At 39.2% G+C, this 20,121-nt stretch overlaps 2 protein-coding genes across 4 annotated transcripts in view; one reads left to right on the forward strand and one right to left on the reverse strand.

The window, feature by feature from the left end:
- ccna1 (cyclin A1) overlaps positions 1 to 20,121 on the reverse strand; it is a 138,849-nt gene that overhangs the window by 79,537 nt on the left and 39,191 nt on the right. The window lies entirely within an intron of this gene.
- sparta (spartin a) overlaps positions 1 to 20,121 on the forward strand; it is a 32,523-nt gene that overhangs the window by 7,789 nt on the left and 4,613 nt on the right. For all 3 annotated transcript variants that reach the window (XM_072577201.1, XM_072577204.1, XM_072577203.1), the window contains exons 2-7: positions 2,940 to 3,787; positions 6,353 to 6,550; positions 7,612 to 7,741; positions 12,279 to 12,473; positions 15,443 to 15,601; positions 18,609 to 18,699. In XM_072577201.1, coding sequence (XP_072433302.1) covers positions 2,942 to 3,787; positions 6,353 to 6,550; positions 7,612 to 7,741; positions 12,279 to 12,473; positions 15,443 to 15,601; positions 18,609 to 18,699 — 1,619 coding nt within the window. In that variant the 5' untranslated portion in view covers positions 2,940 to 2,941. The remainder of the gene's footprint in view (positions 1 to 2,939; positions 3,788 to 6,352; positions 6,551 to 7,611; positions 7,742 to 12,278; positions 12,474 to 15,442; positions 15,602 to 18,608; positions 18,700 to 20,121) is intronic.

Raw genomic sequence — 20,121 nt, forward strand, 5'->3', positions numbered from 1 at the left:
TATGCTTCAAGCACTGATCAAATTTCATGAATTGCATTATCAGTGCATATATCCATATTGGCCATTTTGTTGATTTTGGTTTTGTAAAAATGTTTTCATGGCATACAACATTAGACATACTATTGGACCTCAAACCCTCCATTCCTGGCAACTTTGTGATAAATCTTTTCTGAACCCTCTTCAGTTTAATAATATCCCTCCGATAATGGGGTGATCATAATTGGACACGCTACTCCTGAAGAGGCCTCTCTGATATCCTGTACAATCTCAACACGACATCTCACGCCTATACTCAAAGCTCTGAGCAATTAAGGCAAGCATGCTAAATGCCTACTTGACCACCCTCTCTACCTGTGATGTGAATGTCAGAGAATTATGTACCCGAACCCCTAGAGGTCTCTACTCTACAACACTGCCCGAAGCCCTTATTTTAATTGTGTAAATCCTCCCTTCTTTGTTTTACCAAAATGCAATACCCCCCCATTTATCCAAATTAAACTCCATTTGCTTCTCCTCAGTCCATTGACTCAGTTGACCAAGGTCACTTTTGTAATCTTGGATAACCTTCACTGAACACTGCATCACCAATTTTTGTATCATCCACATGTCTCTTATATTCTTATCCAAGTCATTTATACAAATGACAAACCAAAGTGGACCCAGTAGTCTCCAAATCATAACTAAAGTGTGTGCCTAGCACTTCAGCTGAGGCAAAACTAATCTCTTAAACAAGTTCAGCGTACCCTGTTTGCTCTTGAACGCCATGCCTCTATTATTAAACCCAATGCTAGTCTACCTCTTTCAATAACTTGTGCACAAATACACTCGGGACTGTTTGCCCTGTACCCACTTTGGCGTGTGCAGATATTTTCGAATCATTCTGTTCAGAGATGTCATTATATACCCAAACAGGTTACTAATCATGCCACCATACTGAAACAACTCTTCTCAAAGTCAAAAATAATCATTGATCTAATTATGACCATGACACAAATCCTTCCTTGTCCTTCTTGACCTGTCTGCAATCTTTGACAAGTTGAAAAACAAACTCTTTTTCTACATTATTCAGTTGGTTGGGAATGGCAGCTCATTCTGTTTCTGTGACCAGACAATCACCTGTGCTGTCTTCTCCTACGTTATTACCTCTCGAGTCTTTCTCTTGAATCTATTCCTGACTATGCACTGCCCTCCTATTTCTCATCGAAATATTCTACTTTGGCAATGTTGCTTGAAATCTGCACATCAGGTCCCATACATAAGCTGGTGCCACTTTCCTCTACTTCACCACCATCTTCTCAACCCATAATACATTATCTTCACAATGTGAGACTGCTTTTCTGACACATGAGCTAATGTGTTTTTCAGCTAAATACTGGGAATGTTGAACTGCTGTCTTCACTTCCCGTCACAAAACGAAGGCTCTCAGCATTCTTTTCTTGGCAATTCTGAAGTCGAACCAGATTATTCACCGTCTTCATGGCGTATTGAATCTTAAGGAAAACTTAAACTGTGCATCATCCATAAAAATCTGTTCAACCTTTTACAGTATTGTTTGGTTCATCCATTTGTGGTTTCTAGCTTCTCACCATTTAGAAAATTTTGGACTTGTTTTCCTCAGGCTCCAAGCAAATGAACTTGTGTGTTTCCACAATTGAAGTCTCTCTGCTATTGTTTTGCTGACTCAGTTAATCTAGTAATATCCCTTTTGCAACATGCTGCTCCCATCTACACTGTTATACTATCTCATGTAATGCCTCCAGCAAGTTTGTATGACTCTTTTAAATCTTTGTTTTTAAGCTTTGCATCATATTTAGAAATGACTGATGATAAAACAAAGTACTGGAGAAACTCATCATGTTTGGCAGCATCTGTGGAGAGATCACTGTTAATGTTTCAAACACAAAATGACTCTGGAAATGCTGACGCCAATTGTAGAACACTGTGATCACAATGAGTTATAGTCTGCCACTGAGTAGCTATTGTCCCCCTCTCCCCAAGCTCCTAATACGTTTGCCAATATGATGCTTGCACTTCCACTCAACGTATATGTTTAAGTCTTTTTGATTTTAAAAAAAATTCAGATTCACTTATGGGCTGAGAGCATCGCTGACTAGGTCAGCTTTTATTGCTCCTCCCTAATTGACCTTGAAAGATGGTGGTGAGCTGCTGCCTTGATCTGCTGGACTCTATTTGATGTCAGTACACCTACAATGTGATTTAGGTAGTGAGTTCTAGGATTGTGATCAGTGAAGTTCATAAACTTTGAGAAGTCCCCCATACACTGCTTCATTGGCATTCTTAGTGATATTAGATTAGATTTTCCACATTACAGTGTGGAAACAGGCCCTTTGGCCCAACAAGTCCACACCAACCCGCTGAAGCGTAACCCACCCGTACCCCTACATTTACTCCTTACCTAACACTACGGGCAATTTAGCATGGCCAATTCCCCTGACCTGCACATCTTTGGACTGTGGGAGGAAACCGGAGACCCGGAGGAAACCCACGCAGACACAGGGAGAACGTGCAAACTCCACACAGTCAGTCGCCTGAGCTGGGAATTGAACCCAGGTCTGTGGCACTGTGAGGCAGCAGTGCTAACCACTGTGCCACCGTGCTGCCCACGGTGGCAAGCATCCATGTTCTGATAAATCCATAACTCTGTTGGCTTTATGTGATTGTTAAGGTTTTGCGGCTTGGACAGTATCTCACTCTGTATACTTGTTGTTTGTATGTTGAATTGTATGTAATATATTTGACCTGAGTATCTTTGTGGCATTCTTGTGAGCTATAATAAGAAAATATGGAAAGTCGTTCCAGGTCTAACGTGGAAGATCACTGCATTTGCTTTAAGTTGTGCTTGCATTCCAGTTCTGCTTGTTTGGTTTTAAGTCTGTCAAAACATTTTCTTTTAGATGTATTTCTTTATTTCTGTTTAGGTATGAACCACTGCCATCTTGCAAATATGAATGCAGCCGAAAGTCTGAATCGTATTAAGGAGGAATATAAAGAGGCATTTACCTTTGTTAATAAAGGGCTCACTGCCGATGAATATGGTCAAAAAGAAGTTGCAAAGCAGTATTACAGGCAAGGAGAGAGCCATTTAATTAAAGGATTGACTATTTCATCAAATAGTCCAGAATGTACAGGTCCCCAGTGGGACAAAGCCCGTCAAATGCAAAATAAGATGAGTGCAACATTAAATAATATACAAACAAGGTTATCTATTTTGGAGCATGAAGATAACTCGGTGGTATCTAATCAAACAAACCAATTTTCTGAAACTTCAGGACCTGATAATTCAAAAGCGGAGTCAAGACTATATCCAGTTGTGTCAATACCTTGTGAAGAGAAATTTTCAACGTTGACAAGCACTCAGTCTGACACTCAACCTTCTGCCATGAATGTGAGTCCAACTACCAATGGAAGCTCCTTGAATGTAGCGGCTGGTTTGTCACCAGACGTTCCACCTGTATTGAATGAGTTGCCCCCTGTATACACACCTGAGGCTGTGGAAGGACACAAGACCATTTCCTATGGAACTGAATCTGGTGAATTTGCTGTTATTGGCGGTGATGCTATTGGACAAAGCACTCATCCTCCTCCATTGGAATCACTTGGAGTAGATGCATATGAGCTCATTTTAATTGAACAAGGAGTGCAGATATTCTATGTAACACCTGATGGGCAAGTGAGTGCACCCTCATATCCAGGATATCTCCGTGTTGTGACATTTTCTGATTCAGATGCTGGTGCAGCACAAAATCGGCCACCTTCCTTTCTGCAGGTATGTTTTTAGTTTATTGCAGAAAGTTTATTTAACATTTTGTAGTTCCAAATGTGTAATCTTTTTTCACAATTTATACCACGCTTCAGAACGTTTTTGCAAGATAATGATTTGAAGGGAATATGGAATTCTTGTATCATATAAGAAGTTTGGATTTTTGAATTATTTTTAGGAGATTTGTATGATGAAGAATAAAACAAAGGCTAGAACTTTGAGCCATTTACCAAGTATATTCTGTTTTGCTTTTAGGAAACTTTACAGAAGGTAAATAAAAGCAAGTGGTGGATAGCACGAGAAATTAAGGAATAAGGGCAAGACAGTCTCTTCACCAACATTGTGTCAATGTTCAAGCAAATGTATAAGAAAGCTAAATCTAGAGTAGAATGCTGTAAGAATGCATATTGCCTGATACAGAAAACCTATGAAGAAATTAAAGCCTATAATTTTCAGTTTTATAAATTCAAACTATCTTTTTATTAAACATTAAGCTGGAATTAGAAAGCTGAGAGGAAATGGTTTATAATAAAGCACCATTAAATAGATTTAACTCCTATGTTTGGATATTGAATATTTGGCCTCTGTTTAAGGGATTAAATGTGGAAATTGTCTTTGTCCCCATGTCCACCTTTTTACAGCTTTGCTAAAAGTAAAAAATATTCAAACAAACTTTGATTTTGAAAACACTTTGCTTCAATGAGAATTAGTGTAAAGCTAATTTCTCCAAAATCAAGGAGATTTTCCGCTAAATCTACAGAACTTACGACTTGTTCATTTGATAATTATGTTCCACTGTGCCAATGGCATTCAATGAGTTTGTCCTTTCAAAAGGTTAATGCATAAATTTGTCTTGAGCCAATGAATTTTGTGACATATTAAACACAAACTAGTCAGAATAAATTAAAAATACAACCTTGACAATATTTCTTTGAGTGATCTCCTGTGCTATTTTCTACCCTCACATCATAGCTGCAGTCTTTCTCCTTTATCAGATGGATTATCAGGCAGTGCAGGTTAAGTCACGAACTGCTCTTCTCTGCCTCTTTCTTGCATGGACTCTTAAACCCATTCATCCTAAACTTTGGTCAGTGTCATTGACTAGCTTTTTAAACTGCAGCTTGTTATACTAACACGGATTTTTTTGGGGAGTAAAATGAGCAATGTGAAACAATCCATACTTCTGATACCTCTCCAGTCTTCCATCTTGTGGTCTCAATGTATCTCGAGAGAGCTTACTTTTACTGATGTACATAGTATGTCTCCAGGTTCCTTCACTGTAGCCCACGTATCCTATCTCTGTGTTGCTCAGTAAAGTTATTAGTATGTGGTTAGCTTCCATGTGCATGCTTTCCTTTTTCACTGTTATCCTAAATGTTATAACTATGAATGCCTTGTTTGGCTGCTGGTCTCACATTGAATAATGCGTGTTAACCTTTCTCCTCTTCAACATTTTTGGCTTTAGCCACAGAAACTCCACATGGACAGTCACCTGAAGGTGGAAATGAACCCAGATCCTTGGTGCTGTGTGCCAACGGTGCTAACCACTGAGCCACCATGCCACCCAAATACCATACTTTATTTCCAGATTTTTCTTGTAGCTGCTTGCTGATACTAAAACTACTCAAACTTTGAGTTTTAATTTCCACATCCCATATCTTGTGTTTGTAACATTATTCACTCAGTTATGGAATCTAATCCAGCCTTAAGTCCCACACAATTCTTTGTTTTCAGTCCAATTACAAATTTCTCCACTCTTGTTCTCATTCAGCAAGTGCCAAATCTACTGTTAGTCGATGAAACGTTTGGCTAACTACTTTTCCCTGAATTCTGCCATTGCTTTCTTAAATGCCTTGCTATGTGCCTCCTTGTATTCAAAATGTCTGGTCAATTTTATGATTCACGTACCCACACTTCCACGTGCAGCTTTTGCAGCTTGTTGGGGGCGAACCATTTACACCATATCAGAGCTGCAAGTTTTTTTCTACAGTGCAAATGTACCTTGCACGATATTTTAATATTCTAGTGTCTGTCATGGCTCAGTAGCAGTGTGCTTGCTTTTGAGTTAAATGTCGAAACATTTGTCTACTCTGGCTTGAGTATATAATGTACCCTGATTCCAGGGAGGGAATATTACACTCAGAATTACTAGTTTTCAGATGAGGCATTAAATTAAGAATAATTTCCTACCTTGGATGGATGTCTTAAGATCCCATGGCATTACTCAGAGGAGCAGGTGAGTTCTTCCAGTGTTTTGGCTACAATTTATTCCTAAACTAGTGCCTGAAGCAAATAATCTAGTCACTTATTTCATTGCAATTTGTGGGAGGATGCTGTGCACAAACTGAGTGCTGTATTTTCTTACATGACATTAATAACTGTGCTTCAAAACTAGAGCTAAACATTTACTTCAAATAGTGTAAAGCATCAACTTGAATGTTTGATTTTAACTTGGCGTAATTAGGCCTTTCATGCACAGATGGTAATATAAAAACGGAGTGAGTGAATATTATGTTATTTGAATTAATTTGTAGATGGATGTAAAATAATTTTCATATTGTTTGTTGTTAGGTTTGTGACTGGGTGTATCCACTTATACCTAGCCAGTCTCCTGTACTGCAGTGTCACAATGGAGTCTACATGTTTCCTGATATAATGTCACAAGATCCTGGTGTCTACGTTGGAGTAGTATTATCCTCTGAGCTGCCACAATCGGACAGAGAACACTTTGAAGACTTGCTGAGACAAATGACTTATTTAAAGGTCCAGGTAACTTCAGGGATTGAAAGTTTGAGGCTGCAGAAAAACTCCAGACAAACTTTCAAGCACTTGATTCAATTAATGAAGTTTTAACAATGATAATGTTTGGAGAATGTTTTAAAAATTGACATTAGCTAGCTTAGCACTGCCATCTGATTATTGGAAAGGATGCAAAATGATAGTGTTGCCATCGCTAAGTAGATTAAATGGGTAAAGAATATCACAGGCATAAACTGAATTTACCAAATGTAGATAAAGAAAAGACGTGTCCTAACCAATGGTTTATTGATAAGAGGTAATATAACCATATAGACTAGAAAAATTCCAGTTAATCTTCAGTTTGAACTTGACTCTGACAATGCCAGTAAAAATGCTCGAATGCTCATTGCTGCTAAACGTTGAGCTGAAGAAGAGAAAGGGGGGGAATAAGAACGAATTACAGACTATTGAGCAGTTGATGAAGAATATGGTAATCAGTCTAATGAGAATCCCAAGAAAATGATCTTTTTTTTTTAAATAAACATGTATGTGCATTGACATTCTTGAATAAATTTGATTGAAATCTTCTTTGTTTATTCAGACTTCAGTATATTGTTCAAAATTTGGAATCTGAATAGTTTACATTGTCATAGACCTACACGAACAAAGTGATCCTACCCAAGGCAGTTTCCAATGTAGTAGACAGAACTTCACATAGGAGATGAGGGACGAATGCTCGTGTTTGTGTGTGAATGCATTTTTTAACTTGCATTTATATTTGCGCAAAGACTGTAATACTCCAGACTCTCTCAATGTGATGAACTCTTAAGTGCCCTACAGATAATTAGGCTTGGGTAATAAATGCTGATCTAGTCAGTGACACTCATGCCCTATAAACAAATTAATTTATGAATCTTTTGGATACATAAATTCCTGGATGATTATAATCTCTAATATTAATCTTTTGTATAAAACATAATCCTGGAAGAAAACACCAATTTGGGTGGTAGCTTTTAAGTGACTGCTAATAAGCAGCCAATCTTGTACTGTGAATTCAATTACATTTTACTATTTATTTATGTATTTCGTAGGATCCAGAAGCTTCAGCTGGAGAACTTAATTTGAGCCAGACTGTTCCGATTCACCATGAATTACAAGCTACAGACCAAGATGCTGTTCTACCGGAGTGGAGTGGAAAAGTGGCTCGTGGAATTCTAACTGGTAAGCAGTTCATGTTAAAGATATGTATGTCACCATTAGGAATGCACTTTGAAAGTGCTCACAACTTTTTGAGTTGCTGACTGATTCTTCTGAATTTCAATGTTGGATGTAGAGCTGGAAAAACACAACAGGTCAGGCAGAATCTGAGGATAGTGAGAGTCAACATTCATCAGAAATGTTGGGTGGCAGTGGTGGAACTGAGAGATAAAAAAATAGGGCGGTTGGGGCTGAGAGGAAGGTAGTTTGGAAGGCGATGGGGAGATACAGGTGTGGGGGGGGTGATAGGGTAGAGTGGAGAGGTGGGAAGGAAATGGACAGTTGTGGGACAATTAGGAGGGCAGTGCTGAGTTGGAGAGTTGGATCTGGGATGAGATGGGGGCAGGGGAGATGAGGAAACTGGTGAAATCGACATTGATGCAGTGTGGTTGGAGGGTCCCAAGGTGGAAGATAAGGTGTTCTTCCTCTAGGCGTCAGGTGCTGGGAGTGGAAGGTGGGTTGGTGGAGGATGTGGACCTAATGAACCAGTTGCGGAGGGAATGGTGTCTGTGGAACACTTGATAGAGATGGGGAGGGCAATAGATCACTGGTGTCTGACTGTGTAGGTGGCTGAAACAGCGGAGGATGATGCGTTGTATCTGGAGATTGGTGGGGTGGAAGGTAAGGACTGGGGGAGTTCTATCCTTGTTGTGGTTGGAGGGGTAGGGTTCAAGGGCTGAGGAGGTATGGGAAGTGGAGGAGATGCACTGGAAGGCGGTGTTGATCATGTGGGAGTGGAGATTGTGGTCCTTTAAGTGTGTGGGCATCTGGGATACTCTGGAGTGGAATTGCTCCTCTTGGGAGCAAATGAGGCAGAGCAATTCTGAGTAGGGGATAGTGTTTTTACAGGAGGGTGGGTGGGAAGTGTAGTCCAGGTAGCTCTGGGAGTTGGTAGGTGTGAAGTAGATGTCAGTGTTGAGTTGGTTACTGGAAATAGAGACTGGGGGTCCAGGAAAGGGCGGGAGGTGTCTTGAGATGATCCAGCGTGGAAGGTGTTCGTTAAGTTGAACTGACATGTGGATCCTTTATTCCTCAAGGATTCAAAATTTATGGAATACTTTTTGAGGGAGTTTCAGGAGTCTCTGACTATCAACTTAGGCATGTCTCTGCTATGGGAGCCCATTAAGGCCTTTGCTAGGGGATTAGGTATTTCCTATTTGGCTAGTCAGAAACGACAAAGGTGAACAGCAGTGTCTACTTGAGACGTGGCTGAAAGCCACTAAGGCTGCACATTTTGCGAAGCCTTCGGTGACCAAGCTATAGTGGGACATAGCCCCCCGGGCCGTCCTGAGTTCAGTACTTCCACAAACCTCTAACTTTTGTTAGACAAAGACTGTTAGTGTATATGGATATGCCAAGGAAGTATTTAGTGTATCTTGATTAGGAAAAAGCATGCTCTCCAATCCATTACTGCAATTCGAGACAGCACATGATGCCAAAAAGATTAATTGGGCTTTTTAGAGTTTTTACTGAATTGTATTGGTCTGAAGGTTACGAGGATGGATGGGTCAAAATAGAAACCTTTTTTTTTTTTAAGAGCCTGGAGCTCCCCGGGGGTAACCTTGGAACAGGCTTAATGCCCCCTTGACAGTTCAGGAAATGCGGGAGGCAGCTAGGCAACTTCAGAGTGGGAAAGCGCCTGGCCCTTGATGGTCTTCCGGGTGAGTTTTATCAGGAGTTTATCGGGATTCTGTCAAGGCCGATCCTAGAAATGTACAATCACTCCTATGTGCATGAATGCCTAACACCATCTTTGAGAGAAACTAATATCCCCCCATATCCTTAAGAAGGGGGGAGGTTCCTGAGGATTGTGATTCATAGAGACCCATCTATTACATTCAGATTTGAAGATTTTGGTGCTGAGATTGGAGAAGATGCTGTCGATATTATTGTCAAAGAGGACCAGCTCTTAGAAGGTTGCTGAATATGGTCCAAGCATGTCAGCAACAATTGATCCAGGGGTTGGTGATTTCCTTAGATGCAGGGAAAGCATGTGACCAGGTGGAACGGTCGTATCTCTTATGTCTTAGAGTGGTTTGGGCTGGATGGGACCTTTGCTAGGTGGGGGGAGGTTTTGTATTGCCATTCTCTGGTCGTGGTCGTCGTCAACTGGGTGAAGTTTGGGAACTTTAGAATTGGCAGGAGTAGTTGTCAAGGCTGCCCCCTCACTGTTTATTACGTTGGTGATGGAGCCGCTGGCAGAAGCCATTTGTCAGAATGTCCACGTAACCACTCCGGAACTGGGATAGAGAGGACACAAGCATACACTGTGTGCAGATGTCCTCCTGTTTATATCGGACCCGATGACCTCCATACCCTATCTGATACAATGTATTAATTCATTTGGAGCTATTTCAGGATATAAGATCAACTTTGCAAAGTTGGAGGCTCTGCTTTCAGGGGACCTTAAGGAAGTGCCAGAGGTTGAAGGGGCCCTAGGTTCCCTTTTAAGTGGTCGTGGGCAGGTTTCCAATATTTAGGTATTTTTATTACCCCCATGTTTGATCGGTTATTTTGAACTAATGTTGTTCACCTGTTTTCACAATATTAGACGGGATCTCCAGAGATGGGAGACTCTTCCAATTTCATGGTTGGGCCGAAAAGTCCTTATTAAGATGAATGTTCTTCCTTATTTGCTTTATCCCATGAGTATGCTCCCTATAATGTTTCCCAGGTCAACATTGTGGAAACTTATGGGTTGCTTTAGTTCTTTCATTTGGCGTCATAGGCGGCCCCTCATCAAACTAATTGCAGTTGCCTTAAGGATGGGAAGGAGTTGATTTCTCAGACATCAGGAGGTATCAATTGAGTTCTCTGCTGTCCTTTTGTGTGCGATTGGGCAGGTAACAATCCAGGCTCAATGTGGCTGGATATCGAGACCTCCCAGGCAAGGTGCCCTCTTGTTAACCTGTTGTTCATGGGTAAGATGAGGACAATCATGGACCACTGCCAGAACCCTATTGTTAATATGGTCAAGGCGTGGAGGGCAATGCGTCAGAGTGAGGGTTGCTTATCTAAGACTTCACTCACCCCCACAGTTGGTATGCTGGGGTTCTGATCAGAGATGATGGACTCGGGGTTCAAACTATGGGCAGCGAGAGGAGTTTCTCATTTGGAAGACTTGTTTGAGGGGTAGGTTATGATGTCCTTCGAGCAATTGAGCCGCAAATACGGGCTGCCCAGTAGAGATCTTCTCTGTCTTTTTTCAGGCTAGTGATTTCTTCCAGAAGAAGACTACTCTTCTCACTAAGCCATATAAGCTAGATACAGAGAGGCTGTTGCTGTGTGCCACAAGCACACTCTCTCTTGGTTAGTACTCTTTATCGCCTACTGGGTGGTAGGGCCTGGCAGGAGATTAATTGGCTATGTGAAGTCTCTGAGCAAGAGCTAGGAGTGGAGATCTCTTCTGAAACATGGGAAGACATATGGGAGAACGCACAAAAGATATTGATCTGTAATAGGACATACGCAATGCAGTTATAAGTTCTGCACAGGGTTCATTTGGCAGTGGACCATCTGGTGAAGTTTCTTTAAAAAGAAAAGCATCTTCAATGTGCCCCAAATATAATATAGGTGTAGGTACTCTTACACCTTGCTTCTGGACATGCCACACACTCCGTGTTTATTGGAGCGCTCTGGTGGGAGCGATAGAGAGGCTTTTGAGGACCGAAGATAAAGTAGATCTGACATCTCTCCTAGATCTATCTAATTTATCATCTTTTGACAGGCATGGAAAGAAACTATTCAATATTCATTCTTACTGTGCACGGAAGAATATTTTAATGAATTGGGTGTCTGAGAACGACGGGCTTGCTGGGATGGCGAAGATTAATTATGGAGCACATTTCCTTGGATTTTCTCTCAAATATGGTGTGCCACACAACAGACCTTTTTTTATAAGATGTGGCAGCCCTTTTTGAGTTATTTAGACACACATTTGTCTGCAATCTTAACTAAGGCATTCGTTTAATCAGGATGGTTAGGTTTGCTGAGCCCTGGGCCCTGGAAGGGAGTCTCCCGAGTTAATATGGATACATATACAATGGTCCCTTTTTTTTGTTTGGGAGCTTTGCACGGAGCATTGTTCGTGTTCTTTGTTCTTCTGTGTTTTTTTTAGTCACTTATTTATTGATGGTGTTTTGCAGAGTGTTTGGTTTGTTTTTTTTTGTTTTATATGGTAGGTTGGTAGTTATATTGTAATTTTTTTATTATATTGTTTTTTTATAACTTTATATTTTTAAAGTTATAAAGTTTTATTTTGTAAATATGCAAAAAGAAATTGCTGTTATGGTTCTAGCTGGTTTCAAGATCTATCCTTAGAATTAGACTGGAGCTGCTTGAATAGTTGTTTTATACTCTGCATGTATATGGAGAGGATTATCTGATGAAGGATATTGCATTACCTATTTCTGTAAGCATCACAATTAAATTTGTTACTTGTTAGTATATGTTGAGCAATTTGGTGGAAAATCTACTTTGACAATTTAACTTTGTTTTTCAGGAGCCTCTTGGTTGAGCTGGGGTTTAGTTAAGGGAGCTGAATTCACTGGTAAAGCAATCCAAAAAGGAGCTTCTAAACTGAGAACACATATTCAGCCTGAAGATAAGCCTGTAAAAATAAGTCCAACGGTGGAAAAAGGACTCAGTGTCGCTAGACAAGCAACGGGAGGGGCTGTAAAAGTCAGCCAGTTCTTGGGTAAGCTAACAACCAATACATTTTAATATTCACTTAGGAAGGGATTTCTTATGAATCTAAAAATGGTTAAATAATAGAAAAAGGCTCCTCAAACTGTTGATATGACTCACTTTGGGGTTGCCAGCAAGATTTTGGCATTACAAGCTCCTAGACAGCAATGATTGCCATGGATTTCCAACTGCTAGACTCCTTTTAAATCATCATTTTTTGAATACTGGGTATGGCTTACCTGGCTGATTCTTGATCACTCATTACTGTATTGCAAAATCTGGAGTTAATTTTTGAGGATTAAATTGGCATCCTCCCCTTTCACAGGCATCCCTACTTTCCTCTACCATCTCATCCCAGCTGTTACAGGTTTGGGACCATGGCATGTCAGTAGATATTAGCAGTTAGTATATTTTTGGATTACTTTTTTTTTTAAGGATTCCTGCTGTTTGTGCATGGTCTTGGCTAACTTGCAATGTTGTTAAAGGTTAAACTTTGGAGGACTGGATGAGAAATGGGTACTTTGAAATTGAGGAGGAGATTGAAAGAGTGAAAATAGTTTTAAATTAGGCAAAAATTAATCCCATCTAACTGTGAACCAGGGAAAAAATTGAAATTGATATAATGAATTCCTTGCAAAATAAAGTGGAATCTCTAGCCTAAGGCTGCATATGTGCAGGATCTACTATAGAGAAGGAGAAATAGAGTGGCTACTATTGTAAGTAGCACTATTCATTGATAAATTTAAATCTGGGATTGATATCAGATCTGCAGCAAATAGGGTAGTCAGTGCCTGGATGACTTTTTAGCTTTGTGTATATACAATGAAAATGTATTAGCTGTGAGCTCAACCGTCTCTGGAAGATGCATTAAAATAGTGGCTTTGTTGAAGTGAAACAGCTGTTTTGGAAAAAGTATTTTATTGCTAATTATGTCTGTTTTGTACTGATTTCAGCACTGTGGAAATTAATGCACAAAAATCAATGCTTTCTTTATGTTCTGGCTGTAAGTTTAAGGGAGGGTTATAATTAATGAAAACGTTGATGAATTCTACAAAATCTTCTTTTCTACCAGTTGTCAACAGGCACTGTTATGTGATTGTATCGCCTAATCAATGAGTCAGTAAGAATGAGAAATAAAATCAAAGTTTGATCTTTGACATAATCAAAGGTGGCCTTGGGGGAAAAAACGTTATTTGACCCCTACAATATTTCTCTTTTTTTAAAAACCAAAACCAGCTCAAGATTTATTGTATATGAAAGAATTAAACACCACCAAATTTACTGTTGGCTTAATAATGTGGTTTATAACCATTTTGTACTCTGTGTTACTACTACTTTCCTCCAAAAATTCTCTTTATAAGGTTATTCAATCTTAAAGTTATTTAACTAAATCAGCCCACCTGCTGTTTTATAGCTGTATTTCTTCCATTCTGACTTGTGGGTATTTTGTTTTGGTATCTCTACTGTCTCTATAACCCAGTCTTGTAATTAACTTGATCTTCCGAGAACTAAAATCCACCTTCAAAGTTTTAACATGAACTTTGATCCAGACACTTGCAATAACTTGCCCTGTATCCAATGCATAGATAATGGGGAATAGCTGAGCTTATTTTTTTTCCTGATATATTCCTGCAGATGAACTGAACCAGAGAATCCTAAGCATGTTGCCTAAATAACACAAAGTAGATTACATTGAAGGAATGTTTCTCACAGGAAGTGACGATCTCAAGATAGAGCTGTATTGTGTTCTTACGAAAAATTAGTTTGCACAATATAATTTGAAAATGTACTTCTGTATTTCTTTACAGCAGTCTAACATTCTATCATTGACAACATACTGTGTAGTGTTAACTGTCTCTTGCAGACTCAACTGAATTAATTATGGGTGGCACAGTGGTTAGCACGACTGCCTCACAGCTCCAGAGACCCAGGTTCGATTCCCGCATCTGGCGACTCTGTGTGGAGTTTGCACATTCTCCCCGTGTCTGCTTGGGTTTCCTCCGGATGCTCCGGTTTCCTCCCACAATCCAAAAATGTGCAGGTTAGGTGAATTGGCCGTTGGCCCGTAGTGTTAGGTGAAGAGGTAAATGTAGGGGAATGGGTCTATGTGGGTTGCGCTTCGGCGGGTCGGTGTGGACTTGTTGGGCCGAAGGGTCTGTTTCCACACTGTAAGTAATCTAATCTAAGTAAATGATCGCATGACTATGGCATATAGGATGGGAGTTGGGAATGATCATATGGGGATTGTATGGGAGGTATTTTTGAGCAGAGATAAGGGTGAGAGTGGTGGGGTGGGAAGCTGGAATTAAAACTATACTTTAAAAAAATCTCATTTTAAAAATGATAAACACATATTGCATTTTAGCTGTACATACACTTTGGAATTGAAATATCAAAGGCAGCTTGAATAAAAAGGACTGAAGCTGTGGCACGCTAACATTTTTTACTTAGCTCACTTATTCTCACTCCATGTGGCTGGGAGAATAAGCTTCTGCAGCCAATAGAAAGTTAAGGATGTCTTTTTAAATGTTGTAATGGACATAAGCTTCTCCATTGCTAGACCAGAAGATCCATGCAATTTTGTGGCAATTACAGGTCTATTGTCACCTATACAAATGGGACAGTTTTAAAGAAGTAACTAAGTATACAGGGAATGTTCCACCTGCAGCTTTTTTTTAAAAATGTGGCAGGAGCCACCTAAACAAAATTAAATTCTGTTAAAGGCACAATGGAGCTGTAACTAACAAAAGGAGAATCATGTCATGGCATCAGCCTGAGCAATATAATGACAAATGGAGGAAAAAGAGCAGATTGCAGCTTTCCCTTGGGTTTGGTCTTTATTATTTGATTTACTATAAATAAGGTTTCAACATTGAGACTTCTGTGTTTAAGTTAGACTGAAGCTCCTTATTGCAAGTTTATTGATTAGTTGCATTTGTCAGAACTTGTGAAGTTAAGGATGTTGTTTTAAATTCTCAGTGGATGGACTTTGTGCTGTTGCTAGTACTGTTGGAAAAGAGCTGGCTCCACATGTAAAGAAACATGGAAGTAAACTGATTCCAGAAGCTATAAAGAAAGATAATAATTCAAAAGCGAATCTAGATGGAGCCCTGGTGGTGGCAGCAAGTGGAGTTCAAGGTACATGCTGATTTTTGTTTGGCTTCCTTTCACTTCTCCAAGTAGTTAAACATGTTTGATTCACTATCTCTTTAAATCAATTTTTTTGGTTAAACGTGCAGAAATCAAATAAATGGAATACTAACTTAATTTATACAACCATTCAGGTATGCATTATTTGGATTAGTGAAGAACTTTGATAACTGAACATGACTTAAGTACATAAAAAGGGTGTTTAATCCATCAAGGCTTTCTAATCACCCCAATATACCCCTCTGCTCTTCCAGAAACACCACAACTTGTTTAAGACTATGGTCTAGTGGTATTGTTGCTAGATTGTTAATTTAGAGAAGCAGAATGTTCTGAGGACCTGGATTCAAAAGCAACCATGGTAGATGGTGGAATTTAGAATTCATTTTTTAAAAAAGTCTGAAATAGAGTAATGATCATGAAACCATTGTCAACTGTCAAAAAAATCCATTTGGCTCACTCATCCTTTAGGAAAGAAACTGCTTTAAGTTACTTGCATGTAACTCGAGACCCACATGTCATCAACTGTCCTCTGGGTAATTAAGGTTGAGAATAAACACTGGCCTAGGCAGTAACACCCACTTCACACAAATGGAATGTACTGTATTGAAGGAGACCATTCAGTCCACTGTGTTCACAGCAGCCAATAAGTAGCCATTCAGATTAATCCATATTCCCCATGCAAGTGAAAAGATTTCCCTTGAATTCCCACTAAGCCTGTTTTTTTTTTGAGACATCGATTTGAATCCCTTAACCAAGAGGATAGAGCCTTCCTATTCATTATATTCCAATCCTTTTAATGATATTAATCACTGATTAGGTCTCCATTCAGCTTCCTGTGTCCCTAAGAAAAGAGTTATGGCTTAACTTGTGCTTTGTAGAATTCCAGCATTACTTCTCAGCTCTTATTCTGCATATAGTTAATAGAAGCAAGTTACCCAAGTATTTTCCTGTCTAGCCACTTCTGTGAATATACACTGAAAGTTCCTTCCATTCCTCTACACTTTTTAGTTTCCTACATTGTTAGGCTTCACAACTGCATTTCATCATTCTTCACATTGAATTCCATTTGCCAGTATTCAATCCACCTGACTAGTCCGTTGATATCCTCCTGTGGTGTATACTTTTCTAAGTTGTTATCAACCAAGCTGTTCTTTTCTATCCTCCATTTTCTATTAGCCTCTAAAGGCAATCATTTGATGATACCACAAGGAACCAGAGTCTTAGTAGGTCCCATTTGGAAACAATAGGATTCATCAACAATTATCCTTTGCTTCTACTTCTGAAAACACTTTGATCCAGTTTGCTATTTTACCTTTGTTGCAACTAGATTGGTCACTTGAATAACCGTTCCTACTCTACAGCTTTGTTATTCTCAAGATGAAAAGGTTAATTCACTTTCCTTGTTACTCTTGACTCCATAAAATTTGACTTCTGATTGTGTGGGATTTATATGATTTACTGCGAATGACTGGACAGAATTGAAAGACTGTGTTTCGACATCTGCTTTTTTTCCCAAAGATAAGCTGAAGTTTCTTATTGTTGGTACCCCAGAATTTTGTGTGCACTCTGAAGAGTAAATTATGCTCTACTTTGGTGATCATAATTGAAGACAGAATTCCAGCTGAGATCTCCTTGACGTTGAGCATGACAAATAAGGAGCAGTGCAACCATAATCAGAAGGTTTTCAATCTAGTGGATAACTGGGCCAGTAGGTGGCAATGCAATTCAGTTCAATTCAATACAGATGAATGTAATTTGTACTGAAGCAGAAACTGCGCCCAAAGGGTGTTAATTGGAATAGTATTACCACATTAAACAGCTCTTCAAAGAAGTTGTATTGATTATATCCTAACTCCTATTTAGTCACCATAGAACCATGCAGTATAGAAGATAACTTTGGACCATCAAGTCCACTCTGACAAAAAAAACTCATAATCTATTCCAGTCTCACTTTACAGCATTTGACCCAAATCTTGAATGTAATTACATTTCTCATCCATGTACATTTTTTAAGTGGCAAGGTTTCCTGCCTCAAATACACTCCTCGGCAGTGCATTCCAGATTCCCATCACCTTCCAGGTGAAAACATTTTTTCCTCCCTCTCCCTCTAAAATCTCCTGTCTTTCAGCTTCCAATGCCCTCTTGTTATTTGACCCTTTTAAGTGGAACCACTGCTTCCTGTTTGCCCTGTCCATCCCCCTTAATGTTATACACTTCAAACAGGTCCCCTCTCTGCCTTCTCTGCTTCAAAGAAAATAACCCAATCTTTTCCAGCCTCTCTCAGCTAAACTGTTCCATCCTGGTGAATCTGTTCTGCACCCCCTCCAGTGTGGTGGTCAGAATTGCATGTAGTGCTTCAGCTGTGGCCTAACCAAAGTCCTGTCCAGTTATGCACCTTAGTTCCATAACCTCTTACTCTCTTTGGCCAGCAAAATTCTTCCACTTTTAGACGTAAAAATTATTTGATCTATCTGTCACTGCTTTCCTGAGTGAAAGATTGCGACACTTGCATAAAGATTTGTTTCCTCATTGAACTATTATTACTTAGTACTAAAATGCATGATTAACAATTTGAGCTTTTGTTCCTCCAACCTCTAAACTAACTTCAAGATGTTAAAGGAAGGTTTAGTAGTGAATGGTTTCTTGTTCTCTGAATCTCCTACATTTCTAAAGTATTTGACAGGCTTCACCTAACTCCTATGTTCTTATGAACCCATTTAAAATCCTTCACCTTCCCTTCAAGTGTTAGTGGTATTTTTGCTCCATTCTGTCAGCAATCTTTGTCAGCCCAAAGGCCCTACTTGCACCTTCCTCTGATGTTGGTCTGTTTGTTATTTTCTTATTTTCTTGTTTTCTTACTCAACCATTGATAGGTATTCACATTCTTGAATGATATTGATTGGAAATTGAGGACTGCCTCAACCTTGTGTGATCTCCTAGGCGAATACTCAATTCATGTAAGTTGAAGCTGGTTGTTTTTTTGTAAACCCTGCAGGATTTGCCACTGTTTGGAATGGTTTAGAGTGTGCAGCAAAGTGCATAGCCAAGAATGTTGCAGCAGAGACTGTCCACACAGTGAAACATAAGTAAGTTCTTGTTTATCTAAAGCAGAATTAATTAGAAATTCAATTTACAAAAACAGTACATTATTTTGTTCATAACTGTGCTTTGTACTTTGTTACAGAAACACAAGTTACATTTCAAAAACAAATTAATTCACTTTAATCATGATTCACTTGAAATTAATTACTTTAAGTTAGCTTTCCCTTTTCTGACAATGCATCCTGATCAGCATTTTGTGAATCATTTAAGGTGTGTTCATGTTGACTGATTCATTTCTCCTATATCCTATTGATTGTTAGTTCTCTTTCCTCTGAGCCTGTATTCTGTGGGGATTCAGTCTACCCACATATTAAATTTGACAAATTATTAGATTACTAATAAAAAAAAAATCCACGTTGACCATTAACTTAATTTATCTTGCCAATGGTGTAAACTGGTATTTAATGTATTTGAAATTTGGTACCAATGATGGGAAAAAAGGGACATCACTTCCTCAAGTTTAGAGGAGGGTTAATCAGATGTCATCTTTTATTGACTTACTGCTTTAGCATTCTTACTCCAGATCTAATTGTCAACTGAAAAATCTCACCAGCACACTGTGCAATTTATACTTCAAAATAATCCCAGAATTCATCCCTGTGCTGTGCTACCTAACCTCAGCCAGAAGAGCATGGTAATGCCAATGTTGATATGCCTTGTCAAGTGAAGAGGCTTTTTCTCCTTGACACATCATAATATGCAGTATTCCCTTATGTTCTCTGCAGCAAAGGTAGAGAACCAAAGGCTATATTGACGCCAAAGTTCAAGCTTAGAATGGGAGGGGAAGGATCTACTTATCATGGTTCACATAAGAAAGAAATCATGGTATATTGGTCGTAAGTTGCCTCACTGGGACAAAGAATTTCTTGAAGATAACAAATGTTTGGAATTGTCTATCCCAGAGAGTTGTGGAAGGTAGATGGAATCATAGATTCATACAACATGGAAACACACCCTTCACATCAGCGAAAGTATTTTAAGAGGAAGTAAACAAACTTTAAATATTAGAGTTGAGGGTTATAAGAAGCTGGCTCAATGGTTGTTGAGACCGAAGATCTTATGGAATGGAAGGCAGGATTAGAAGAATGAATGTCCTTCTCCTCCCACTTCTTGTTTTTTTGTTCTTGCAGCTCTCACTTAGAGGGTCCCAGCCACTAATCAAAGAACTGATCCTTCACTCTTCTGTCTCACCAACTGAGTTACTTTAGTTTGTCTGTATCTTTTAATACAGTCATAGTTGCTTCTTGTGGTATTGTTAATTGACTTGTAATGTGCAGATATATTTAAATCTTTATCTGATCAAGTTCCAGAAACTGGCTGGCATGTAGGAAAGAGAACCTTTTTAAAATTTGAATAAAATTTAATTCTGTGGAATTAATGTTAGCATGGCAATAATCTAGCATTTT

The sequence above is a fragment of the Chiloscyllium punctatum genome, chromosome 9, assembly GCF_047496795.1.
Source record: "Chiloscyllium punctatum isolate Juve2018m chromosome 9, sChiPun1.3, whole genome shotgun sequence".
Taxonomy (NCBI): domain Eukaryota; kingdom Metazoa; phylum Chordata; class Chondrichthyes; order Orectolobiformes; family Hemiscylliidae; genus Chiloscyllium; species Chiloscyllium punctatum.